The 27,715-nt window shown below is 53.1% G+C and overlaps 1 protein-coding gene across 5 annotated transcripts in view; it reads left to right on the top strand.

Moving 5' to 3' along the window:
- PLXNA2 (plexin A2) overlaps positions 1 to 27,715 on the top strand; it is a 234,109-nt gene that overhangs the window by 14,709 nt on the left and 191,685 nt on the right. For 4 of the 5 annotated variants that reach the window (XM_070768671.1, XM_070768670.1, XM_070768667.1 and 1 more), the window contains exons 2-3: positions 12,163 to 13,430; positions 19,593 to 19,775. In XM_070768671.1, coding sequence (XP_070624772.1) covers positions 12,243 to 13,430; positions 19,593 to 19,775 — 1,371 coding nt within the window. In that variant the 5' untranslated portion in view covers positions 12,163 to 12,242. Of the gene's footprint in view, positions 1 to 11,771; positions 11,900 to 12,162; positions 13,431 to 19,592; positions 19,776 to 27,715 lie in introns of all 5 variants that reach the window. The other variant, XM_070768668.1, reaches the window with a different exon arrangement.

Genomic DNA, 27,715 nt, shown 5'->3' on the forward strand with positions numbered 1-27,715 from the left:
TGTGTATTTTTTAATGTGATCAATGATAGTATATGATTCATGGCTCTGGCACTATCTTGCCAAGGCTTTTCCTGCACCAGCCCTGTCTGTAGGGGGCATTCTTCAAAGGAGAGCTGGCATCTTCCCACTCTGCTCCATCCTTTTCCCCACCTTATCCACCCAGCTAATGATATTTGCTCATCACCCAGTGGGCCCAAGAGGAACAGCAGCCAGGATCCTTCCCAAGTGGCTCACTCTCTTCTTCACTGCTGCCCAGTGACCGATTATGACAAATAATTGAGCCAAGTGTGTTAGTTCCACCATGGCTTAGAGCAGCCTAGGGGGTGAGAGAAGCACATATGCAATCCCCTCCCCTTTGCCCTGCTCTCCACAAGTCAGACTGAGTGCTGCTGCTGCTGCTGCTAAGTCGCTTCAGTCGTGTCCGACTCTTCACGACTCCAGGGACTGCAGCCCACCAGTCTCCTCCACCCATGGGATTTTCCAGACAAGAGTACTGGAGTGGGGTGCCACGGCCTTCTCCGAGACTGAGTGCAGTCCTGAGTCAAAGGCCTCATGCTAACCCGGCACGGATGTCAAAGACCTCTACTTCAATGGGAAGGTAGGACATAGTCACGCGGAAAAGCGGGCCGACACTACAGTGCAATGTTTGCGAGAAACAGCAATTTCTAATTGACTTTGGAGAAGAGACAAGTGAGCGTCTAGAGGCTTCCTGAAATTCTGAAGGATGGGCAGGGTTTGGAGAGGCCAAGAAGAAAGTGGAGATGGACATTCCAGAGATAAAACTGTGCAAGGTCTTTTGGGGACTCGGCAAATGAACAAGTTTGTTAGGAGTGGAGTCACTCTGGAAGAGGCAGGAAGGAGAGCCAGAGAAAGACGGAAGAGCCAGCTTGGGAGGACTTGAACTTGTGCACTTAGCAGTCCCAGGTCTGTCTGGGCAACAGCAGGGAGCCCAGGAGGGTGTTTCCATGGGTGGATTTCATACTTTGGCCATATGCCTGGCAAAGTCAGTCAACGGTAGTCTTCTGACGCACGAGAAATGAAGCAGGACGAGGCACACCTTGCAGGAAATCTTCGGCTCAGTCTTTGATGCTGGTGGCTTTCACCATAGCCGGGGACGTCCGTCAGGGTGGGAAGCCTGGATGGTGACTGTCTTACATGCACATTTTCAGGGAGGCAGTGCAGGGTTGCTGGTGAAGAGGACCACTCTTTTGAACTTTGGGAACCCCAGCTTCTGGAAACCGCATTAAAAATGCACCTTGATCTGGCACTAATGGCCACTTTCCCTGACAAGGATAAGGAAGCAGCGATGGGGAGCTCCCCTGGTCCCTGGAGCCTCTCAGTGGCTGCCATGGAGCAGAAAGCAGGAGGGTCTGCAAGAGAAACAGCAAGTGCTGTCATCCAGGGTCTCCTGGGAGCTGCTAAAATTCTTCTTCAAGAGGAGAAAGGCAGGACCGCTTCCCAGAGAGTAAGTGGCGTGTAGGACCGGTCCCCTGCCTGAGTCGAGATGAATGTCCAGGGCTTTGTTTTTTCACTTTCCTCGCTCTTTTGCCTCCTCCAACACCTCAGCCCCCACTGCTGAGCACTGGAGATGTGCCACTATTCTTTGAAAACATGGCAGGTAATGGAGCATAATATGCCATTATGTGGAGTATCTGTAAGTGATTAGGGTCTAAGCACTTAGTGGGGCCCCTCTGCCCTGTGTCCTGCTCTCTTATCCCGTTTCTGTCTCGGAGTTCTTGGCTCTCCCTTGTACAGTAAGCATGGGTGAGAAGGCAGGAGATGCCCTGCCAGGCCTCTCGGAAAGATCTTTTGGAATTTCTCTGAAAGGTGACTGCCAGCCAGCAAACCTTTTGTCACAAAGCACCTCCGGGCTCCACCTTGTATCGGATAACTCAGTCCTGGCCGCTCCACCCTCAGCCCTGCTCCCTTACCCAGATAAAATGGGAACCTTAAGGCTTGACCTTTAAAGTACTTGCCAAGTCTTATTTAACATACTCGCAAGTCTTCCGAGACCAGGCACAAGAGAGTTTGGCTGAAAAATAATTTGTAAATATCTCAGTGATGTAAAAGGGTGGGGAAAGCATGGGTGTCAGTAAGTTCTGCTTCCTAGCAGAATGATGCCAGTTACTCAACCCTCCTGAGAAGATTCCATTTTTTTCATCTGTGAAATGGGGAGAATAATACCTATCTTGCAAAATAATCACAAAATTACCCATTGCGTTTGCCAAGAATCTAGCAGTGTGCCACATAGCAGATGGTTAACAAATAATAATAATAATGACAGCTGCTCCTCTTTATTATTTTTGCCATCATGGAAATTTTTATTGTCCTACTAGTCACGGCCCTTCAATTATGAGGTCTTCAAACATGAATTTGGATATGACTTAGCAAAGCTAGATTCCCACATTTATTCCTTTGCCAGACTTGGGAAGGGGCTTGAAAATGCCTCTTCCTGTCCTTTGATTTCAAAAGGCCTACCCACAGAGCAACCCCACCACTGGGGTGGTTTGGATATAGTCCGGCTGGAGTCCGGGGACCAGTGGGGTAACCTTTCTAGGGGCCCCATAATGCAGAGGGCAGGCACACTCCCAGGGCTCAGCTTGGAGGCTCAGTGCCCCGCTAAGTCACGAAATTCTTTCTGCCCCGGGGGTGAGGTGGTCACGGCCAGGCCGGGCCGCACCATCCCCCAGAGGGGGTTGAAGAGGGCAGAGCCCACGGAAGGGGGACAGGGAGGGGTGGCGGGCTGGCAGCTGCTTGAAATTGATGGTTCTTGTAGTTTGGTTTATACTGTGGGCCCCTCTCCGCACTGCCCGGGGGGCGACCTTTAGATAATAAAGGGAATTCTGGGAGAGCTCTGACAGGCCCGTGACATATGGGGCAGGTCTGCAGGGTCAGGCGGTGTATCTCCCTGCTCCCGCCCCCGGGGTAATGAATCTTGTTTTGACTTGGCCGAGCCAGCCCAGCCAGTGCCCCAGAAAGGAGCCCAGCCCCTCCCTGCTGCAGCCCTTCAAATCAGCGCCTGTCTTTGGAACCCCTTCATAATGCAGGGAGACAATTCCAAACTTTGATAGCCTGTGAGTGGAGAGGAGAAACATGGCGTGTTTTGCTAAGGTGCTGGGAGAGCTGGTGCAGTTTCCAGGGCTTGAGGAGAGCCCACTGGAAGAACTGGGAGAAATTAAAAACAACAGAAAACTCTCCCCGGGGTGAAGAGGCAGCGCTCCCCAGAGGACAGGCCAGAGGAGGATCTGGGGTGGGAATGGAGCGATGTGGCTCCTGGGGGGCCACAGAGTATCCCTGAGTGTCCTTGGGGTGGGCAGACGACACGTGGACTCTTCTGGGCCGGAGCAGAAGAGGGTGGGGGAGGCGAGATGGACCGGAACTCTCTGTAGGAGCAGCAGGAGAGGTGAGAGGTACTACACCCGCCGGGGCCAAAGTGGGCTCAGGGGGCCTGTGTTTGCCTGGGTGAGAAGGGAAGCTCGTCTCGCCACCCTCGGTTCTCACAGAAACCCGAAGGGGCCTCCATCTCCAGGAGAGTTGGCCTCGTGGTGGTTTCCACCCACCCCCCTCACCACAGACACCCTTTTCTTTCAAGGAGCAGGTCTGAAGCCCAGCCGGTGGAGCGCGTTGCTCCTCCTGGCTTCAGGAGTTTGCAAGGACTGCTGTGGCTGAGCACCACCCCCGGGTGGTTTAGACACCGGGTGTTAACGGCCTCCTGGAGGCCTGGAGTGAGGGTCTGGGCAGGGCTGTGAGGGAAAGCGCTGTTCCGGCCTCTCTCCTTGGCTTGCAGGTGGCCGTCGTCTCCCTGTGTCTCTTCACACGTCTTCCCTGAAAGCCTATCTGTTTCTGTGCCCAAATGCCCCCTTTTTGTAAGGACACTGGTGCATTGAGACATAGGAGATGTGGGTTCGATCCCTGGGTCGGGAAGGTCCCCTGGAGGAGGGCATGGCCACCCACTCCAGTATTCTTGGCCTGGAGAATCCCGTGGACAGAGGGGCCTGGTGAGCTACAGTCCATGCAGTTGCAAAGAGTTGGACATGACTGAAGTGACTTATAATACACACGCACCACCCTAATTATCTAATTTTAATTCAGTTACCTCTGTAAAGACCCTGACAACAAAGGCAGTCCTGCTCTGAGGTCGTGGGGCTTAAGACTTTGCCGTATGAATCTGGGGGTGCGTGTCAGCAGGGGCACACTGAGACACCTGCCTTTCAAGCCAGGGCCCAGCCCTGAGCCTCCCCTGCCCCCTGCCTTGCCCACAGTGCCATCTGGGGGCGGAAAACCCGCCCCTACCATGCACTCATGGGGGATGCAAGGCACCTGCCTGGCCCGCTCACTGTCTGGAATCTGGATGCTTCCCTAACTGCTGATCAGTGTTAGGGACGCCCCCACATTTCCTTCACTTACTCCTTGATTATTTGAAACTGGATCAGATTTATCCACCTGTGGAAAAGAATGGCGTGAAGGATAAGCAGGGTATCTCCCTTCGCACAGTGAGAGGAGCAACTTCCAGATGCTACTGAAAGTTGCCTTGACATACTGCGGGGTCGGGGCTGGGGAACACAATGTCGTCTATTTCACTTTCTCAGAAAAGAGGCCCAGAGGCCACATAGACAGAGGCCCGTTTTCCTCCTCCGTCTCCCCTCGCCTCCTCTCTCTCTCGCTCTGGGGCAAGGTGTAGCCACTTAGCTTCACAGAACAGCCCAGAGTCTGGGGGGGGAAATGACATTCGATTAATGAAGCAAACGCAGCTGGTACTGCAGTGACATCTAAATTGTTCCTTTGGTCCTGTTATTTTCTGTAGGAAATTCTGCCTCTCCCCACCCCACCCCCTCCCCTTTTCCCTTTAAATCGCGTGCATGAAATACGCTAATAACAATCTCGGGTGTCTGTGCCTGAGTGACAGCTGAAATAAGAAAAAGACTAATCGTACCTCCTGCAGCCCCGTCACATGGAGATTAAATGAGCCTCTCCCCCACCCCCTCCCTGCCCCCCTCCCCCTCCCCCCACTTTCTCTCCTGGTCTCTTCTCAATGAGAATCATGGGCATTTGAATAATAATATTATAGACGCCGTCAGGGTGACAGTGGGGGAAAAAATCAGCTCAAACCCATGATTACTCCTTCCATCTAACAATTATTTAAATACCAGATAACTCCTTTCACTCTAATTGAGGCCTTTCAGCTGTCGGCGTCACCCGGGGCCTCTGCACACGCCCTGGCGCTCACCTTGTGCTACCCAACGTGCCTGGACCACCGCGGAGGTCGCTGTTCGACAGAGTGACGCTTGGAGTCCTGGCATGTACAGCCATGCAGATGACACGCGTGTGGGTCCTTCGGGAGCAGTCTATCCACGGGAGGCAAGGCGGGGCCCCCCGAATTTTGCTGTGAGAACATTTTACTCTCGTAGATTTTGATTCATAGAAATCCTACCAGAAAGGCCACCTTCTCGGGGTCATTGGAACCAGTCCCCTGCCTCTGGGTAAGCGTATTCCTCAACAGCTGTCAGGAAAACTCACCATCAGAAAATTCCATAATTTCCTTGGCAGGATGCCCCGGGATCCTCTCTGGATAGGATGCCCGCTGGATAGCTCACTCCCGTCCCTTCTGCTCTATTTCTGACTCTTTGAGAAAAAGAAAGACGCGGCCTGTGCTGGGACACATGTGTCCTGCCTGTGAGGTTGTCTGCAAGCCTGAGGAAGAGGGTACGGGATGCTGTGGTAGCTCCCCAGTCATAGTTCAGTCAGTTCAGTCGCTCAGTCATGTCCGACTCCCTGCGACCCCGTGAACCACAGCACGCCAGGCCTCCCTGTCTATCACCAACTCCCAGAGTCCACCCAAACCCATATCCATCGAGTTGGTGATACCATCCAACCAGCTCATCCTCTGTTGTCCCCTTCTCCTCCTGCCCTCAATCTTTCCCAGCATCAGGGTCTTTTCAAATGAGTCAGCTCTTTGCATCAGGTAGCCAAAGTATTGGAGTTACAGCTTCAGCATCATTCCTTCCAATGAACACCCAGGACTGATCTCCTTCAGAATGGACTGGTTGGATCTCCTTGCAGTCCAAGGGACTCTCAAGAGTCTTCTCCAGCACCACAGTTCAAAAGCATCAATTCTTCGGCGCTCAGCTTTCTTCACAGTCCAGCTCTCACATCCACACATGACCACTGGGAAGACCAGTCACAGAAGAGGCGCCCTTCTCATGCATGATGACTGCCTGGGCCTGGAGGAGGTCACTCCCCTGACACAGAGGGGAGCCTTGTGTCCCTTTTCTTCCCTGCCCCTTAATCTGCACCCCTTGAGTCTGCCCTGCATTATCACCTCCCTGTCCAGGCCCAGTGCCAGGGCCTCTGCCGTCAAAAGGCATCTTCTGGGCACCCCAAACAGGGCAGCCTCGAGGCTTAACGTAACTGACCCCTGGGACCGCTTCGCCCACAGCAGAGGAAGCAACTGGGCTTTGGTCACAAGGTCTGGGTTCTGCTGGCACCTGCCTGCAAGTCACGCTGACTCACCTTTGACGATTTGTTTCCTTTCCATGTGTTTCGGCTTCTTCATTTGAAAAAAGAGAAGTGGGTTTGAGTCTTCTTAGAGTCGCCTTCAGCCTGGCCTGGAATCCCTGCTTTAAAGGCGCCACTCGTTAGGAGGGGCAGCTGAGGAGAGGACGGGCTTCTCCCCGCCCTGGAGAGGAAAGGGCTTTGGGTGAAGCCCAGGAACAGCTGCTGACTCCTCTGACTTCACAGGCCTCCTTTTCTGTTCAGTCGCTCAGTCGTGTCCAACGCTTTGTGACCCCGTGGACTGCAGCACACCAGGCTTCCCTGTCCGTTTTGTTTCACTGACGTATAGTTGATTTTATTATAGCTGATATCGTGTTAGTCTCAGGTGTACAGCAAAGTGATTCAGTTATATATATTTTTTCAGATTCTTTTCCATTATAGGTTATTATAAGATATTGAAAATTGCACCCTCTGTTTTAGAGTAAATCCTATTTTATATATTGTAGTATCTGTTAATCCTATACCCCTAAATTATCCCTGCCCCCCTTCTTTTTCCCTTTAGTAGCCATAAATTTGCTTTCTATGTCTGAGTTGGTATCTGTTTTGTATATGGGTTCATTTGTATTATTTTTTAGATTCCACATATGTGATATCATTATAATATTTGTCTTTCTCTGTCTTACTTCACTTAGTATGATAGTCTCTAGGCCCACCCATGTTGCTGCGAATGGCAATATTTCCGTTTTTTTATGACTGAGTAATATTCCACTGTATATGCGTACCGTATCTTCTTGATCCATTCCTCTGTGGATGGACACTGCCGTTGCTTCCACGTCTTGCCTGTTGTAAGTAGCGCACAGCCCTCGTCCTCATACTTACTGTCTGGATTCTGGCTTCTCAGGATCCTGGCTGTGTGAGCCACCTCGTTGGTGCAGTTACAATGATAGACACCTTTACTGTTATCGTGATGAAGAATATCATAGCCTGGGTGTGATGGTGCCTGTAGCGGCGATGACAGAGCGATGGAGGAGCCGCAGATGGGCCCGAGGGCAGGGGCTCTAGCATCAAGAACTTTCACTCAGTAGCAAAATTGTATTCTGACACTAACTCCTCTTTGTGCCTCCTCTTCTTTCCTTTTGCAATAAGGGGGGCCAATAAGCAGAGAGGCTTGTGCTCCCAGATATCCTGAAAGAGGCAACAGAACAGGTTGTGGGGAGGAGAGAATCCTTCACTGAGCTGAGCTGGAAATGCGTGATTGTCGTCTTGTCCCTGCTTTGCCCCTGGTGCCCGCAGCATCTGATCGGGAAGGTATTAGATGCCTTCTCTAGCTGTCACCAACACCTGCTTCCTGAGGCCTCATCGGGGAGATGGTGTCACCAGGCCCTCCAAATGAAATATTTAGTGACTCTTGCTTCCCAAAGAGGCAAGTGTGGCCTCCCCTTGGCATCAGTGCGCTGAGTGCTTTGCGGGTAGAGCTGGCATCCCAGGGCGGCGCGTCTTCATCTGAGACCTGGGATGGAGGAGAGGGAAGCTGGAAGGAGAACGGCCACTCAGCAGGTGTGGCTCTCAAGAACGCATGTGGCACAGCGACTTCACAAACTAGACAGAGAGAGGAAGAGGGACCGGAAGGAGGCATCATGGAGAAAATCCCCGAGGGTGACACTTGGGGTGAGGAGGAAATGCTAGATCTACAAAACCATATGCATGTGTTCACTGGCTTCTACCAAATTAAGGGTGGAAAATTTATTCTCAGACCGTGGGATGGACAAAGATGAAAAGCTGGGAATGTTGACAAATAGATTACTACTGATAAAGGCTAAGGTATCTCGAAGGTTTCCAATGGGCCAAGCATTGTTCTAAGCGCTTTATGTGTATTAAATGACTTCACCGTCATAACCCTATGAGGTAGATGCTAGTGCCAATCTCGTTACGTCTAGTGAGACAGCATCAGAGAACAGCTATGTACCTTGACCAAGTTTACACAGCTGTCGCCTCTGTTTGAATCCAAGCACCTAAATCCAGAGCATATGAGTCTCTCCATCACACTACATGGCATCTCATCAGAGGCACAGAGGTGGGTACCCTTCTCCCTTACCCTGAACTCAGACAGGACCAACCAGACCAGACCTTGCCAACCAGACCCTTCTTTGGAAGAGCTGCCTGGTAACGTCAGCCTTGGCATTGAAAGACTAGGGCTCTCGATTCACTCTTGAAGCCAGTTTGTCCTTGCGAATTCCAAGGTGGGATGCAAGCGTCCCTCCACCCCTGCACTGCAGGGGACCCTGTCTCCTCTTGACCCTGAGGCCCCAGTGCCTGCGTCTCCCACATGGACCACCCTTGAGCCCCATGGAAGGAATCTGTGTGGCTGGTCCCCGGGAGCAGTCTGTCCCAGAGTAGATGCTGATTGAGAGGGAAGGGGAAAACAGTACAATTACTGGTCTGTTGAAACCTCTAGATTTAACCAGCCCTGCCAGGCAGGACAGAAGGACCTCAGCTGTTACTGCAATCATTGACTCTAGAAGCTGAAAGAAGCAAGTCTCAAGATACCATTTTGTCTGAAGGAAGAAATCTTACCAATTGGTTATGACATCCTTTGTTTTAATAGCATTCTTTAAGATCAAATAACATCCTTTACTGGTCAAGAAATAGGCTCGGGTTGACTCTGGAGCAGCCTAAAGCCACACAACTCATGGCGACACAGGCAGGATTTGAACGCAGGTCTCTCTGAGTTCCCCACTCTGCCCCCTGCCCCAGGGCTCCATGCCTTCTGGACACCAGGCCAGTTTTCCCACTCACACTTCAACTCTTCGGATCCTGTACCTCTACCAGGCTCCTTGCAGGCTGCAGAGAGCTGTGCTGGGACTTGTGCAGTAGTGTACTGGAGACGATCACCTTCAATCTATTCCCTTTTCTCTGATGCACGCCTTCATCGGGCCAGGGAGGGCTGGGGCTCAACGGGCTGCCCACAGTGTTCATTCCCATGGAAAGGAAGAATATGAGCAAAAAGAGAAGTCAGGAGGTCTGGTAGGATTCCTAAAGCGCAGTCTCTTGGGGAGGCTTCAATGATAATAATAACTAGTATGAGTTGAGCATTCACTGAGTGCCAGCTCCCATGCTAAGAGGCTTCCCCGCATTATCTCATTTACTCAGATGACAACCCGAGGGGTCGGTACCGTCATTATCCCATCCTACCAGAAAGGAGGATGAGACTGGACTTGCCCAAGGTCCCAAATTTCTTCCCAGATTCTGCCTGACAACAGAAGCCACTCACTCTTCAAACTGTGCCTCTGGAGGATGCCTGGCAGGGCGGTGAGACAGTTCATCTTAACCTCACTTGGTGTCCTCTGGCGTCACCTCTGCTCCTGGGACCGTCCCCGCCCCCCCCCCCTGGGCTAAGCATGTCTGTGCATGTATGTTGTGGGGCAGGCAGGGGTCTCTGCCCGTGTACTCAATGCCAGAGTGTCTCAGAGAGCCCTGCCCAAAAGGCCAAACCCCAAGTACATCATGATGGCAACTATAATCCTAACGGCGGGAGGCGGAGGGGGACACACTGCCCTCCACCTGTAGGCAATAGAGCTCTCCTGCCCAGAGAAGGGGCGCACACAGCCCTGCCTCCTGCAGCTCCCTACCCAGATGGAGAATATGAGGATTCTGTTATTTCCTTTCCGCAGCTCCTCTTGAGGAATTCATGTCCGGCTACCGGCCCCAGGACATAGCTAAAAATAACCTCTGATTTTCAAACCGAAAGCTCCGTCCATCGGGGAGGCTTTGCGGGTGAGCGCATGGGGCCGGAAGGGCTGTGTCAGAGCTCCTGAGGTCAGCCCAGGCCTCATACCGCTGCGCCTTCCTCTTTCCAAGGAAGCCTGGGGCCTGATGAATCACCCCAGAATAGCACCCCAGTGCAGCCTCCTTGGAGGCTGGCGGCCAGGTGGGGCCCGCCTCTGGCACCAGGGGGGCTGTCAGGTGTGGGAGGCACAGCTGCGGAGGACAGGGGGAGTTTTGAAAGACACGGAGCAGAGAGCACGTGGATCCCGCAGGGGGCATCTATTCGATCCCCAGTTCCAGCCCCGTGTAGGCAGGTCGGGGATAAATAAAGGGACCCAGGACCCTGATGCTGGGAAAGATTGAAAGTGGGAGGAGAAGGGGACAACAGAGGATGGGATGGTTGGATGGCATCACCAACTCAATGGACGTGAGTTTGAGTAAACTCAGGGAGTTGGTGATGGACAGGGAGGCCTGGCGCGATGCAGTCCCTGGGGTCACAAAGAGACGGACATGACTGAGCCACTGACGTGAACTGAACTGGACTCTCCTAGGCCGCCTTGGAGCACGTGCTCCATCCTGGGCGTGAGCCTTTTCACTCCTGCTGCCTCATTGCCCAGACTTCTGTCTGGACTTGTCTGAGAAGGTTGCCGGCCAGTCTGTCCAGCCGGGAGAAAAGATTTCTCTGCTACAGCCACCACTGTCCCTGCCTCCCCCATCAAAGTCAGGAGCAGGCAGAGCAATGGGAAGGCTCCACCGTCTACCCTCTGCCCACCACTCTCTGAAGGTGTGCGGGAGCCCCACCTGGCCCCTCTGGGCAAGCTTCCCTGGAATACTAGGAAAAGCTGTAGAACCTGGGGCTTGGGAGGGCAGGGAGGGAGCAGGGAAGTCAGGGCAGGGGACTGACCGGCAGGGGCGGGCAGCCTGAGGTTGACCATGTGGAGCCTTAAACCATCATGGGGCTCCAGCAGTGGCTACCATGAGACTGACCTTCAACTCACCTCCCTTTGCTCCTATCCATGTCTCCCAAACCCAGAACTCTCGCCTGGGTGGGTGAGGCTGGACTCAGCCAGCCAGTCCCCATGAGTAAGGTGGCCGGCTCCCCGCTGGACTCAGCCTGCAAAGGAGGCAACAGGGTCCATGCTTTCCGGGGAAGCAGTGGCTGACGTCCTCCTGACCCAAAGAGGAGGGGTGGGTGGTTGTCTGCCCTTTCCCCGGGGACTCTTCAGGTCCTGAATAGCACCCGTCGGGGCCCCGGGCCTAGCTCACTCTCCGAACAAGTTTTCCCTGCTAACACTGCAGGATTCTCTCTAGAGAGGACCAGGCTGAAGGGCGGTGAGAGGCAATGGTAGATGACCAGCTCCCCTCCTTCCTTCCCTGTGGGGAACGGAGCATGAAAGAGGAAACCAGCAGTGCGAGGGGGTGGACGGCTGAAATAAGAAGGAATTTTATTTGTGACACCAGATTCGGACAGGAGAGCCTGGGAGAGGGCCTCCCTAACCACTGGTGTTTCACAGGCTGGAGCGTTTTCCACTGGACTGGGAGCAAGCAGGAGGAACCTGGCAACTGAGTGGGAAGACTGGCCTTAGTCCTCACACTGGGATCCACTGGCTGCGGGGACTCAGTCTGTTAATCTCTCTGAGAGGTAAAAACGATCTCTGAAGAGGACAGAAATAGAGATGCTTTGTAAAGTTTAAAAAAAAAAAAAAAAAAGCATTTTACAGTGTCAAAGCTGGAGACCAAAATAGATAATAGGATTCCCTGAACATCCCGAAGAGGGAGAATGTTTGTTAAAAATAGAAAAACCCAAATACAGAAGGAAGAGGCTCACAGAGCTAGTAGGCGCTGGGACCTGGGTCAAGCAAGATTTGTTTTCTGTCTGACCGTTCTGCCTCTTGTGTTTTGCAGAACCATGTGAGGGCCAGGCCGGGGAGGCGGAGTTCACGAGAGATCGGAGGCCCTGTGTCCTGGCCCTCGGCCGGCTCAGAATGGAACAGAGGAGGCCCGGGCCGCGGGCGGCAGACGGGGACGGCTGGCCTGTGGTCCTGCTCTCGGCTGTCTGCGTGCTGCTGGCGCCCCGGGCGGCCGGCGCGCCCCAGTTCAGCACCTTCCACTCGGAGAACCGCGACTGGACCTTCAACCACCTGACAGTGCACCGCGGGACCGGGGCGGTGTACGTGGGCGCCATCAACCGCGTGTACAAGCTGACGGGCAACCTGACCATCCAGGTGGCTCACAAGACGGGCCCGGAGGAGGACAACAAGTCCTGCTACCCGCCGCTGATCGTGCAGCCCTGCGGCGAGGTGCTTACGCTGACCAACAACGTCAACAAGCTGCTCATCATCGACTACTCGGAGAACCGGCTGCTGGCCTGCGGCAGCCTGTACCAGGGCGTGTGCAAGCTGCTGCGGCTCGACGACCTCTTCATCCTGGTGGAGCCGTCCCACAAGAAGGAGCACTACCTGTCCAGCGTCAACAAGACGGGCACGATGTACGGGGTGATCGTGCGCTCCGAGGGCGAGGACGGCAAGCTCTTCATCGGCACGGCCGTGGACGGCAAGCAGGACTACTTCCCCACGCTGTCCAGCCGCAAGCTGCCACGCGACCCTGAGTCCTCCGCCATGCTCGACTACGAGCTGCACAGCGACTTCGTCTCTTCGCTCATCAAGATCCCCTCCGACACCCTGGCCCTGGTGGCCCACTTCGACATCTTCTACATCTACGGCTTCGCCAGCGGGGGCTTCGTCTACTTCCTGACGGTCCAGCCCGAGACGCCCGAAGGCGTGGCCATCAACTCGGCCGGGGACCTCTTCTACACCTCGCGCATCGTGCGGCTCTGCAAGGACGACCCCAAGTTCCACTCCTACGTGTCCCTGCCCTTTGGCTGCACACGGGCCGGGGTGGAATACCGCCTCCTGCAGGCCGCCTACCTCGCCAAGCCTGGGGACGCGCTGGCGCGGGCCTTCAACATCAGCAGCCAGGACGACGTGCTCTTCGCCATCTTCTCCAAAGGGCAGAAGCAGTACCACCAGCCGCCGGATGACTCCGCCCTCTGCGCCTTCCCCATCCGCGCCATCAACCTGCAGATCAAGGAGCGCCTGCAGTCGTGCTACCAGGGCGAGGGCAACCTGGAGCTCAACTGGCTGCTGGGGAAGGACGTGCAGTGCACCAAGGCGGTAAGGAGGGCGCCCCGGCACACACCCCGCTCAGTACACGCCTGCCCCCAGACCCCTGCGGGAGGAAATGGCAACCCGCTCCAGTATTCTTGCCAGGAAAACCCCATGGACAGAGGAGCCTGGCGGGGCTACCGTCCATGGGGTCGCAAAGAGTCAGACATGACTGCTACTGGACAACCCAGACCATCGCAGCCTGCAGTGAGAGAGGTGGCAGGTTCATGCACTTGAGCTACGTTTGTCGATCCTGCGGAATCATTCCGCATATATCTCATCCAGTGTCTCTACCCCACCAGCCACTGTTGTAAGCGTTGCCGGCTTCAGCCGTGAACCCTACCACATCACGACCTGCCCTCATGGAGTTTTTGTGTGTGTCCACGACTTTTGCTCAGTCGTGTCCAACTCTTTGCGAACCCATGGACTGCAGCCCGCCAGGCTCCTCTGTCCATGGGGATTCTCCAGGCAAGAATACTGGAGTGGGTTGCCATGCCCTCCTCCAGGGGATCTTCCCAATCCAGGGATCGAACCTGGGTCTCCCGTGCTGCAGGCAGACTCTTTCACGTCTTAGCCACCAAGGAAAGCCCTTCACTCACTTCGTTAGTGAGGCAAGACATAGAAATACATAAAACGGGTAGTCTCTCCAGTGATGACTGTTGCTGTAGAGAGAAAATAAAGCAGGGAATGGGGAGAGGCAGGACCCAAGAGGATTGGTTCATTGAGAAAGCAGCATCTGAGCAAAGAATGAGGAAGAGCCAGCTGTGTGGGTATCTGGGGAGAGCGTTGGAGAGAGTGGGCAGGAACAGCAGTACAGAGAATGCCGGGCATGCCCGGAGCGTGTGAGGAAGAGCGAGGAGACCAGTGCAGCTGGACCACAGCATGTGGCAGAAATTGTGGCTGGAGAGGAGGCCGGTCAGGGGTAGCAGGGACCACGTCCTGCCCTCGCAGGGCCCTGCCGGCCACGGTGAGGGGTAAAGGAGGCAGGCTGGTATGTAGGCTGGAGGAGGGTGAAGCGCAACTGATAGGTTGAAAACTAGGGAAGAAGAACCAGGCATCCCAGCAGAGGGAAAGAAGGAGAGGAAGGGGAGTTCAGAGTCCAGACCTGAGGGTGGCAGAGACAAGGAAGTTGGTGGCGAGCCCTGTCCTGTGAGAGGATCAGAATGCCGCCATCTCGGTGGTCACCGTGATCCATCAGGCTGTCCATCCATCCGTCACGTCATCCATCTACCCACCCCTCCGTTCTTCCCTTCATCCCTCCTTCCGTCCATCCATTCAGCAAGAGGGTATCGAAGATCTCTCGAGTGCCCTACTGGGCACTGGGAATGCAGACATAAAAAAGACACGGTCGTGACTCTCCAAAAAAATAGCCAGCCGCGTCATGTAATACCGAAGAGTTTGGGATTCACAGTTTAGATTCCATCTGTGCTACTTCCTGGCTTCAGAAGTGGCTTAGTGTGTCTACATCATCATCTGTGAAGTGGGACTCATAATGCCTGCTTCACAGGATGATCAGATGTGGCAAGATTAACACCATGCCTGGCGTGTTAGGTTGGCCATTATTAGTTAACTGTTACACAGTGTGACAAATTCTAAGATGGATTTCTGTGCAAAGTCCTGTGGACACGAGATCTGCAGCCTGGGGAGCAATGTGACACCAAGTGACCCATATGGCTGCCTTTTGAACCCCGTAAAGAGGGAGGGTCTGCTACTGGGACCAAAAGCCACTTCTTAAAGCAAGAAAAAAAAATCACACGTAGACTATGCTTCTGTTCCTACTGTCGGTTTCTTGGTAAATAGAACAGTAGTTAAGGCCACAGGCTTGGAATTCCAACAGATTTGTATTTAAAAGCCATTCCTACCAATTGTGTGACCTTGGGCAAGTTACGCACCTGATCTGAGTTGTATTTTTATTTTAACAATAGAAATACCAAGTCTCTTTTTATGGTTTTTATGAGGATTAAAAGTATGTATTAGTGCAATACTTGGCACATAGCATCTAATACAGAGAAGGCGATGGCACCCCACTCCAGTACTCTTGCCTGGAAAATCCCATGGATGGAGGAGCCTGGTGGGCTGCAGTCCATGGGGTCGTTAAGAGTTGGACATGACTGAGTGACTTCACTTTTACTTTTCACTTTCCTGCATCGGAGGAGGAAATGGCAACCCACTCCAGTGTTCTTGCCTGGAGAATCCCAGGGACGGGGGAGCCTGGTGGGCTGCCGTCTATGGAGTCACACAGAGTCGGACACGACTGAAGTGACTTAGCAGCAGCAGCAGCATCTAATAAATGACAGCTATATATTAATTAAAGAACCAATCATTTCTTGTTATTTTTCCTTCGTACAATGAGGAGGTTGAGCTAAATAGTTTCCAAAGTTCTTTACAGCCCTGAAATTCTATAACCTATGGCCCCAATGAATTGAGAAAGTAGCACTGAGATATATACATTGCCATGTGTAAAATAGACAGCCAGTGAGAAGGTGCTGTATAACCCAGGGAGCTCCGCCCAGTGCTCCGTGATGACTTGGATGTGGGGAGAGATGCTCCTGAGGGCGGGTATATATGTATACTTGCATCTGATTCACATTGTTGTACAGCAGACAACAACCCAGTATTGAAAGCAATTATCCTCCAATTAAAAATAAATTTAAAAGATAATAAAACAAAAATACAGATTGACAACCAAAAAAAAAGAAGAAGAAATGGCCTTCAGTCAGCACAGCAGGCTGCCCACCACAGGTTTGTTAAATGAATAAATAAAATTCCCTCAAGCACTTAAAAAAACAGAGAAGAGGAGAGGAAACAAAAGGGTTAACGCCTTGCAGAGTCTGTCCTGGTTCCCACTGCCCAGAGGGGGCCTTGTCAGGAGGAAACTGCTGATTCCTGCCTGCTTCTGAGCCAGAGGAAGGAGGAAGAGCCCACACCCTCACGGGACTCCCCTGTCTGCAGAGACAAGCCTGGGCTAGTAAGCAAAGGGCTGCAAAGGCGGGGGACAGCAAGTGGGCTATAGGGCTCGGAGAGAAGAGCCCCGCACTCACCACGCCCACCCAGAGCATCAGACTCTGCTGAGGCCACCTGGATAGCAGGGGTGGGGTGGGGGGCTACAGGAAGGGCCCCTTACCGTCCTTATAGTCCCAGACCTGGGCACCCAGAGGCATTTCGGTGGCCTCAGAGGGGCTTAAGGATGAGTGAGAGAAGCAGAGGTCCCAGGGCTTAATTTTAACATGCTCTCTGGACTCACAGGAAACTCTAAGATAAAAGATTTTGAGCTCTGTTCCCAGAAAAGAAATAAGGAAGGGAACCCTCACTCACTTAATAGCAGCTCTGTCCTAAAGGCTGTGCTGGCCAGCTTAAGGGTTATCTCACTTGATCCTTAGTATGACCCTATAAAGCAAGGGTGTTTGACAGATGGAAGAATAAAGATCCCCAAAACTCAATTGCTAACATCAATACAACCATAAATGGCACAGCAGGGGGCTGGATGCGGTTTAGCCCATAGGACTTCTGAATCCAAGCTCTTTGCCTTTAGCCATGATGTTCCTAAGGAAAGCCATGCTTCAGGCTCTCCCTTTCTGGACAAAAGTAAACGGGCAGCAGGTGTCTGAGAATATCTGACAACTTAGAGAAGAGAGAAAGAAATGCTGGCCAATCCTGGCAGCTTAGGCTCAGAACAAGCCATTTCCCTCCCAGTCTGGGGATTCTAGACTCAGGAGGGATATAGAGAAATTCAAAATCACAGACAAGTGTTCAGCTTCTGTCATCATTTCTCGGAAGCTGGCTTGAGTTATGCCTGAGCCCAGACTCTGCAGCCTTTCGGGTCCCTGGAGAGAGTGAGAAAGAAAGCAAGGCCGTGGAATCAAGAACTTTCAGAGCCGAAAGGCAGCTTGACGATTGCCTGATCCAGTCCTTTTCGTTTACAGTTGAGAACATTTAGACTCAAAGAGGGTGTGTGACGGATCTAGATCACCTGTCTGGCTAGGGGTGGAGGCAGGGCTACGATCTAGATTTTCTGATTCTTTATCAGGGCACTTGTGCCTACAGCGTAGGGATGAGAAAGAGAAGTAGAAAAGGTAAAAAGTGGTAGCTGAGTCCTCTGACCTGCCTTTCTAGGGAGCTTGAAATTTCCATCATTGGCTCCAGGGATGTGCTGGTGAGTCTTAAACGCATGGTTCTATGCAGGCAGTGAATGTGGTAGGGAAGAGATGGGGCTGGGGGATCTTGATCAGAAGCATCTGCCAATGTCCTTGGTGTAAATACCCCCACTGTGAATGATTTCAAGCCACTAATAGGAAGCCACTAAATGCAGAGATAGATGTATGGGCATCCCTCCTGAGCTGGCTGGAGCAGGTCATTGCTCCACTCCCTTTCTGAGAAACTTATCTCTTCTGTTGTGCAGAGTTGCATAAAATCCAGAGTTCAAGGTAATCCTTAACCTAAGACTTAAGTTTCCTTTCCTAAAGAATAAACACATGCATACACATGCAGCCACACACAAGCGGAGTGCCATGACGCACTTGTTGGAGCGGCAGATCGCTACGGAAGGATGCAAACACTGTCCCCTTTGGATCTGAACAGGGAATGGAAGGGAAGTCCCTGTTTTACCAAAAGGGAAAAAAAAAAAACATGCTGATACACAGTTCTTCCTAGGAAATAAGTCTGTCAGGGAGTAATAAGTCAGCCTGCTCTTCCCTGGTGTGGCTGAGAGGAGGAGCGTGATGGGAACACGTCTCTCCACCATGCCTTCCATGCTTCCTGTGACCATCATTTCCTTCCTCCCCGGGATGCCCAGAAGGAACAGCTGCAACAAGGCTCAGTGCTCTTTCAGGCCCAGAGTTGGCAACTTTTGCCCAGAGGGTCCCCTGTTGTATAATCAGCCAGGCCATTTCAGAGGACCTGTCATGGCCAGCCCCAGGCCAAACAGTGTGCAGAGAATGCAAGCTCCTCAGCAGGACCTGGTCTTGGGATGCATGCAGTCTGTTTTCGTCTTCTTCCTTTTTTTTTTTTTTTTTTTTAGCTGAGTGAGACCTTGGAAATAATTTAAAAGCTCCTAAAGAGGATGTTACTAGTTAAGGTTCACAGAGCCACACAGAGATAGAGCAGAGGGTAGAAATCTTTCTCTCCAGCTATTTTTCCACTTGTTCAAGGCCATCTCCTTTCGAAGTGCCCCAGTCTCTCCTGATAGATACTCTTTATACAAGCACACCCTGCAAAAGGCTGCTAATGGGAAGGTCTTCATCCTCAGAATCTACCCAAACTCCATTGAAGCCCTCTAACAGACGATGGTGAAAATTGCTGTGTGCCTGTGCTTACTCGCTCAGTCGTGTCTGACTCTTGTGACCCCATGGACTGTAGCCCACCAGGCTTCTCTGTCCATGGGATTCTCCAGGCAAGAATATTGGAGTGAGTTGCATGTCTTCCTCCAGGGCATCTGCCCGAGCCAGGCAGAACCCGTGTCTCCTGCATTGCATGTAGGTGGATTCTTTACCCACTGAACCATAAGGGAAGCCTGAAAATCACTGTCCAACGTAACCAATCTTTGCAGGCATCATTTCCTTTCCTCCCCAGTGATTCTCTCATGCAGATGGGCAGGTAGTGTGACACATGAAGAAACTGAGACTCATGTAGATGAAGTAACTTTTCCAAAGTATAAGGCACTGTTCAATATTACGATAACCATTTTCAGTCTATCCCCAGTATGGGATGTGGAATGGCTGAAAATTCCTTATGCCCAGAGGCAGGACTTTACAGTCCAGGAAACAAATAAGGAGCCCCGTCCAGGCTGGTAAGAATCTTGTGAGGTTGCCTCTAGACTGAATCCTCACTGTCTAAACAGAAAGAACCCCACCAATGGCAGGGGCCACAGGGAGTTTCAATGACAAGGACATAAGTTCCAGCAATCAGTTTTGCAGATTGCCGCTGGTGATCTCTGGGTGGCAGCGGGTGCAGGAGGAAGAAAACTGCTGGGTCCTCTCTCTGGATTCGCTGGAGCCAGCGTAGGTTCACGGGGCGGGTGTGTGGGTCTGCGCGGGCAGCACATGTTAGTCCCCACGCCTGCACTTCTCCGAGGCCCAGTGTCCCGGACTGGTAGCCGCAGTGGCTGGGCTGGTGTGGGGTGACTCGGCCCTGCCTCCGCTGACACTCACCCCAGGTCCCTCCCCTTCTCTCCAGCCGGTGCCCATCGATGACAACTTCTGTGGACTGGACATCAACCAGCCACTCGGAGGCTCGGTCCCAGTGGAGGGCCTGACCCTGTACGCCACCAGCCGGGACCGCATGACCTCAGTGGCCTCCTACGTTTACAACGGCTACAGCGTGGTGTTCGTGGGGACAAAAAGCGGCAAGCTGAAAAAGGTAAGGGTCTGAGCCTGGATGTCCCGATGCTGTAACTAGAGGCAACTTGGTTTTCTTGGGGGTGGGGTTAGTTAAAATGGGGACAGCACTAGGGGGTAATCCGTGGTTTATCTTCCAGCTAGTTCCTCTAGCTGTTGGGCAATGAGTGTCTTGGGAATATACACATATTTCAATATTGTTGAAACACCAAGGAATTAGGAAGGTGTGTCTGTCTAAAGGAGAAAAAACAAATGTTATCTTCAAATCAAGTAGAACTGATTTTTTGATTATGTGTACTATGAATGGCTCACATCACAAATCCCTCCCCACAGCTTCTAGAGTTGAGCAGAAGTCTTTGTTGAGTCCCAGGAAGCTGCTTGAAGCAGACGTTGGGTCCCGGTTCTCAGTAAATGTGGTGCAGCTCTGGGATGGTGTACGTGCCTGGCTTAGAGGCCATTCCCGTCTCCTTTTCCTGCAGTCGCAGACCCTTCCCCACCCCTCCTTCCTTCCCCACCCCCAGGACCCAGGAGCAAGTAGACATCTTATCCCGTGTGTGTGTGTGTGTGTGCGCACGCGCGTGCGTGCATGCCTGCCCTGGGCACTTCTGCCTGCAGGAGGGCATGGGCCCTCTGGGGCTGGCAGCGCGGGAAGCCTCCTGCGAGGCAGGCTGAGGCTGGCAGCTTGTACCTGCTTGTCTAGCGCTCCGGGCATGGAGATGACGGAGCGCAGTCTGGTTCATTACGTGGGATTACAGCCGCTGCATTCTTTCCGGTCCCTGCTAATCCCTTTTTCCCAAGCTCACCCCTCCCTCCTGCACCCTTTCCCCATGCCCCCACCTGTGGATCAAGGCACCGGCCAGACCTCTCTGCATCTCACCTTTGATGTTGGCTTCAACCCTCCTAGCTCTTCCCTCCTAATCCATTTAGAGCCTCTGGAGAGGTGTTGTTTGGGAAGGAGAGTGGCAGGGAAGGAGCCTGAGGAGGAAGTACCGTGTTCTGCTTGTTCTGAGTTGCTGGCCAAGGAGGTGAGAAAAACCGGTCTGGGTTGATGTGGAGGTGCTGAACCCAGCAGACCTCTTCTTCTTGTGGTACCAGAGCCCCTTAAGCCTTTCCTCACTCCAGGGAGAGCTTCCTGCCTCTTCCAGCCCTGCACCCTCTCCTTGGCCTGGGACTGTGGGCCCTGGCTTGGTTTCAGGCCCAGGAGACTGAGGATACGTGTGGTCCCTGTGTTTGCTTTTCCAAGAGTGGAGAGGGAAGGGGTTGGCCTTCTGAGATTCCACTAGGATTTAAAAGTGGTATATTCTGGGAAAGAATCTGCAAAGGAATGTATATATTTAAAACTGAATCAGTTTGGTGTGGCTCAGATGGTAAAGAAATTTGCCTGTAGTGGGGGACACCCAGGTTCGATCCCTGAGTTGGAACGATCCCCTGGAGAAAGAAATGGCAACCCATTCCAGTATTCTTGCTTGGAGAATTCCGTGGACAGAAAGCCTGGCAGGGGACAGTTCATGGGATCGAAAAGAGTCGGACACAACTGAGCAACGAACACACACACACATACCTGCACCTAACACAACATTATAAACCAACTGTACTTTGACTTTTAAAAAGTAGTGTAGGATCAGAAAGACCCCCTGGAGGAGGAAAGGGCACCAGACTCTAGTACTTGCCTGGAGAATTCCATGGACAGAGGAGCCGGGTGAGCCACAGTCCATATGGAGTTGCAAAGAGTCAGACACGACTGAACGACTGAGCACAGCATATATTCTATCCACAGGGTTCAACTTGGACACTCCGAGGCTGGCTACCTTTCTGCAGGGTTATCTATACAGTCGAGTAGATTTTGCCCAGGGACTTTGGGCCAAAGGGCCTATGGGAGTTGAAGTCTAGCCGGAACTCTCCTTGTCAAGCCAGGCGCCCTCGGGTATAAACATACCCCCAGAGGGGTCCTCTTACTCTTTCATCTGCCCATAGAGACCACCTCCTTCTCAGCTGCACAAGGACTTTCTAAGGCCAGCAGTGGCCACAACCAGGCTGGTGCTCAGCATCTTTTCCTGTCCTTCTGGAACCTTCAGTCTTCTTCTGGATCATTCCTGTGACCCTGTCTCTGTTCTCTTAAAAGTTCTATTAAAGGCGGGAGTCATGCTTCATTCATATTTATTTCCTTCTTCCTGCCTCATCCTTTCATCAAATGTTCCCTCCTGGGATGGGCCCCAAAACGATCTTGAAAAATAGAACCCTTTTCTGAGAATTCTTAGAGACCGTGTAGCCCAACACTAGTGTTATTTGACAGGAAAACTGAGGTCCAGAGAGGAAAAATGACTCATCTGAGCTTAGAGATGAGGACAAATTGCCTCTTGCCCTGACACCCAACTTGGCACCCTTTTTACATAAAGAGGCAGCCACGGAGCCTGAGGGTGGAGGCTGAGAAGTCTTCAGGTTCAGGCTTGCTACAGGGTTCAGCCAGGGGCTAGCACCTTCACTCTGCTGGACTCTGGCTCCGAGTTAGGGAATTACTGTTTTCTGAATGGATGGATGAGGGCTGAGTGAAGGCAGAACCCCCCAGCTAGGTCCAAAGGACCCTGTGCACACCTTCCATGGCCTCTGTGCGTCTTGCGCACACAGACAGGGCGCTGTTCGGGGCGCCTTTCCAAGCCAGGCTCTCCAGGTGGCCGAGTCCTCCTAGCCCTGTAGGAACCCCAGCAGACAGGCCACTAAGGAGGCAAGTTGCAGGGTTCGAGGACGAGGCTGGGGGTGTGGCCACCCACAGCTTGTTCCGACCTGCAGGCCGGCTCCTTCTCCTCTCTCTTGGCTTTGCTGTTCTCTGCCTGTTTCTATGAGCTCATAATACCCCTCTTTCTCCTCCAGCGACTCACCCTTCCTTTCCACCCACACGCCTTGGAAGCACCTGATACCAGTGCCAGGCTCCCACGAGCCTCCCGTTTACCCAGAGAAATGGCCCATAAGGAATTTGTGGAATGTCCCCAGGAAAACCTACCACGGTCCAGGCCCCAAAGCTCTTTCAACACAGGAAGGAAAATAAAGAAAAAATATATATATATAGCCAAGAGTTTGGAGACGGGAGGGAAGCTGGGTGCGTCAGAACCACTCATTTCTTCCCTGCCTGGCCAGGCGTCTGTCAGACCGTGTGGACTGCGTCCATGGCAGCCCATGGGAACAGGATGTCCCGAGTGGGGACGGCTAGAGGAAGCAGAGACTCGCTAGACGTGGCAGGACCGTGAAGGGCTGCTCTGTGCTGTGTCACGTTCATGCTCACACCCAGCCCTCTGCTAGACACGTGGAGAGCAGTGCAGACAGGCCACTGCCTGCTGAGTCGCGAACACGCGGAGGGAACAAACAGAATGAGGGCGAGACCTCAGAACCAAGAGGGGTCATACTTGCAGAGCCTAAGGTCCAGTGCAGTAGAGGCCATAAGAGGACAGGCCAGAATCCCCTACAGAGATGGAACAGTTCCAGAGATATCAGCTGCAACCGGGTGATTAACCTGGAGGGCTTCCTGGAAGAGGAAGCTTACCAGGATTTGCTCCAAGACTGAATTAAACAAAGCGATGAGTTGAGGGTGGGAGAAAGGGACCCTGTAGACCTCGGCTGCCACATTGAGAAGATACAAAGCATGTGTCAGGAAGGTCTAGAATGCCTGGCGGGGCTTGGAGGACTCGGTGAGGTGGAAGCCAAGAGGCAGAATGTCTTGAGGCTTCAGGCGTTAAGAGGATCAAGTGAAAAGGACCTTGGGATTTTCACTGACCTTGTGAGCCAACTGTCTGATCCGGCAGAGTTAATTAGCCTTCACCACACGAACAAAAGAGCGAATTCCAAGTCATGAGAAATGGGGACTCCACTTTACACTGGAGATAACATTGTAAGAGGGCTAAGTCAACTAAAAAGCATTAGCTCAGCAAGGGCTGGAAGGATATGGGAGTCTTGCTCTCCGGAGAATATGTTTAAAAGGATGCTAGCACAAGGGAAGAAGAGTAAAGGAGGAGACCTAACAGCTTTCTTCACACAGTGTGATTTACTGAGCACTTATTAAGTGTTGTTCATAGAGCTTTATCTCCTAACTCATCTAATCTTTGTATCACTCCCTGGGGTAAGTGCTGTGATGCCCTCCATTTTACTGATGAGGAAACGGAGGCCCAGAAAGGTAAAGAAATATGTCCAAGGCTGCACGGCAAAGGACGTGGCAGAGCTGGGGTTCGAACCTGGATCGCCTGGTTTCCCAAGCTTCGGGCTTCTCCGCTAAGCTGTGCCAGATGAATTAGACCGACTCGTGTGGCCCCAAAGGGCACCCGAGGGCCACCAGGTGGGGCTTCCGGTGAAATAGCTTTCCACTTAGTATAAGGAAGGAGCTTCTGGTAGCCAAACCGTCCCATCATAGAAAGGGTTGACTCAGAAGGAAATGATCTCCCAGTCTCAGTGGAAACATTGGGGCAGAGCCTGGGTGGCCCCCGATCAGGGAGGCTGTGGAGGGCGCCTGCCCCACGCACGTGACTTTCCATTCATGCCACCGCTCCTGCTCTGCCTCCTTCGGTAGGAGTGGGGGTTAAGGGGGGCCAGAGGAGGCGTCCAGAGCCGGGAGGCCGAGGCCCCCGGGGTGTGTGGGCTCTGAAGTCCCCGCTGGGCCTGTGCTGACCCTTGGGGTGTGGCAGAAGGGCCCCTCGGGGTCAGCAGGGAGACACTTGGCCCAGAGAGAGGGCGAGACAGGGCGCAGATGATGGTGAAAGTGGGCTGGCCTGGGGCGCGGGGCCCCCCGGACCTGGGTGCGACCGACTCCCGACAACCCTCCGGGCCGCGGGCGGGCCGTGGGGGCCCCCGGAGCAGACAGGGAAGAGTGTGGCCACAGGGACCACGAGCTCGTTGCCTACCATATCCCAGGTTGGCTCGTGCAGTCCGAGAGGCAGGCCGCGGGCTGTAGGAGGGAAGGGGCTGAGCCGAGATGGCAAGAGACACCAGGAGCAGGAGGTGAGACTCATAGGGCTTGGGGCAAAGACCTCTTGGTTCCTCTCCTTCATTCGCAGCTGGTAAAACCACTGCCTCAAGGCCTGTCTTCCCTTTTTTCGGCCTCCTCTGGCCCCCCAGCCCCAGGGCCTCCCAAGAGCAGGGGCCTGCTTCTCCTTCTTGTCCCTGCACCGCGACACCCCTCCTGATGTTGGAGGCCTGTCCTCACCTAGCCCGTAAGGCCCTCCTCAGATACCCCACCGCTTTGCTCCAACAAACACGGGAGCAGCTGCTAACACGTCCCCGCCTCTTGAGAGTCACCATCCTAGAGATCAGGAACCCTCTTTTCCATAGATGTCACCCATCCCTGCGGTCAGATCCCTTGCCTCTCACCCCTCGGGTGCTCATGAAATTTGTCTCAGATGTACTGGGTATACCTCCTCCAGTCCAGACATGCATTTGTACACAGTGATATAGAGCCAGACACCAAGAGTGACTCCTGTTCACGTGGCTGGTTTGCAGAGGAAGGAAGTTGGGATGTGGTGGGCAGGTCTGGGCGGAAGGGGAGGCGGGTGAGGAGACTAAGAAGCAAGAGAACGGCCAGGACAGGAAGAGAGTTTGTTTGCTGGTGAACAGCGCTTGGAAGAGAGTGGAGCGGAGGTCCCAGAAATGTGGACGGAGCTGGGAGAAGGGAGCTGGGTTGCCGCAGTCGCTTGCGTATCCCCAGGAGAGCATGGCCAGCCATCTGCTGCGCCTGCATCACGGGCAGGCTTGCCTCCAGCAGGCAGGCAGGTACAAAGGCCCAGGTGACGGCCCTCCCCAGCACCATGCCCCCCGCCAGCCCTCTGTTTATTGGACGAACTCCCGGACATTTTGGCAAATCCACAGAGACTCAGCCTTTTCAAGGTCTGGGGAGGGTCGTGGCCTCTTCTAGCCCCACCTTCTTTCCCGATGGCTAAGGCAGCCACCAGAATGCCTGTGAAATTCTTGAGGAAAATTCTTTCTGCCTTCCCCCATGGGACCTAGCAGTGCAAGGCCTCCAGTCCGCAGCCCACAGGAAACCCGTCTGACGTCCCTTCCCATTCCTATTCTTCTCTTTGTAAGCTCACAGACGATTTACTGAGCCAAGTCAGGAAAACTGCAAGCTTCTTGCAGGAGTAGCTTACGAGCTGGAAAGGCTCCATCAGGAGCACAGAAGGATTAAGTCTCCCGGGCCCTGGGGCTGATGGCTCAGTTACTTGATAACACTGATTATTTGTAAGATATCTTTCCGAAGTTCTTTGCATCCTCCACAAATACTCCAGCTAAGGGTGGTGACTGCTCCCTGCATCTCCGCTCCATCTTCCAAACGTGGAAAACGGAGCCCCCGGGATGTTCAATATCTTGCCCAAGGTTACACGGCCCCGCCGTTGGCAACACGGAAAGCTTGGCATTTAGGCTTCCTCCCACACAGACGTTCCTAACCTATGACTTGGCTCCCTTGTGGGGTGGGGTTGTCTTGTGGACGGAAAGCCAAGTTGGATGCAAAGCTGAGAAACATGCCCCTCTCCGTGAGCCAACGCCACCGAACAATAGCCACTCATTCCTCACTCCTCGGAGTGGAAATGATTCACTCGGTCTCTCGGTGTGAACCCTGAATCAAGTAAACAGCCAGGGTCGCGGCTCTTGTCGCAGGAGGCTCAGCGGCTGTCCCGGGACCTGGGACCACTGGGCCGATGCTCTGGCTCCCCGAGACATCTCAGCAGCAGCTCCAGGGGCTGGGGGGAGTGGGAAGCAGACACCCTCTCCTCCTGCCCTAGGGCCCGCGCGGAGGAGGTTGGGGTGGTGGTTGGAGCTCACCATCACATCCCTAGTAATGAGGTTGGCTCCCTGCCCAGGCTCCTGCCGCCAAACTCGCTGTTTGTTTTGTTGTTTTATCGGCCTCTTGGGTCCCGAGAACCGGTCTTCTGAAAGCTGGGAAAGGCAGCATTTCGTTGGCACAGGGAAGGGGGCACATTTACAGAATCCCCCTAAACCCTTGCCCCCGGCCAAAACATCTCCCGTACTTGACCACGACAAGCGGGGAGAGGGGTGTGGGTTTCTACCTGGAGCCCCCGCTGAGCTCAGGGAAGAGGCCCTGATCTCCCAGAGCCATTCTGAAAGGGAGAAGGGAAAGGTTCATTTACTGTTTGCAGCTTTTGTGTGCCTCCTCGTGTGCTTCAGTCCCGGGCAGGCCCTGCGTGAGGCGCCAGGCCGCGTGCTCAGCTGGCTGCTTACCACACCTGAGAGGAACCCTTTGGAGTCCAGGCTGTGTCTCAGAGCAGGTGAAGCACAAGGGTCATGATTCAAGCTCTCGGAACCCAAGTGGCCCAAATAGGTTCTGGAGAATTTTCAGAGGCCACGGTGCTAATGTTTGCAGAGCATCTTTAGGAACATACAAACCGCATCGACACACATCCTTTTGGACCATTGAGCCTCGCCTGCTTGTGAATACAGAGCATGGCAAAGAGCTCAAAGTTGGACAAGACCTCCAAAGACTTGGACCATTGAGCCTCGCCTGCTTGTGGATACAGAGCATGGCAAAGAGCTCAAAGTTGGACAAGACCTCCAAAGACCACCTGGTCCTGTCCTCCTGCCCTCAGATAGGAGCTTGTTTGCATAACAAAGAGCATCTGAGCTTCCAGAGTGCAGTCCTGACTCCAACTGTTAACTGCTTGACCTCTGAGCTTTAGTTTCCTCATGTGTAAAATGAAGACAGTCATAATACCTGCCTCGTGAGACTGTAATGAGAATTAAATGAAATCATTCACTTTTGAACAAAAATGTACTGAATGCCTACTATGCACCATTTGCAGGGTATACAGTACTGAAAAGTCAACACTGCCTGCCCTAGTGAAGATTATACCTTAATGTGGGAAGACAGATGAGAAAATAATAGGAAAGCACAATATACAGTATATTTAGAAGATAACAAGTGATAACGAAAAAATAAAGCATAATAAAATAATTTATGAAAAGCGGGTGCTG

The sequence above is a fragment of the Bos indicus genome, chromosome 16 (genome assembly GCF_029378745.1).
Source record: "Bos indicus isolate NIAB-ARS_2022 breed Sahiwal x Tharparkar chromosome 16, NIAB-ARS_B.indTharparkar_mat_pri_1.0, whole genome shotgun sequence".
Lineage (NCBI taxonomy): Eukaryota > Metazoa > Chordata > Mammalia > Artiodactyla > Bovidae > Bos > Bos indicus.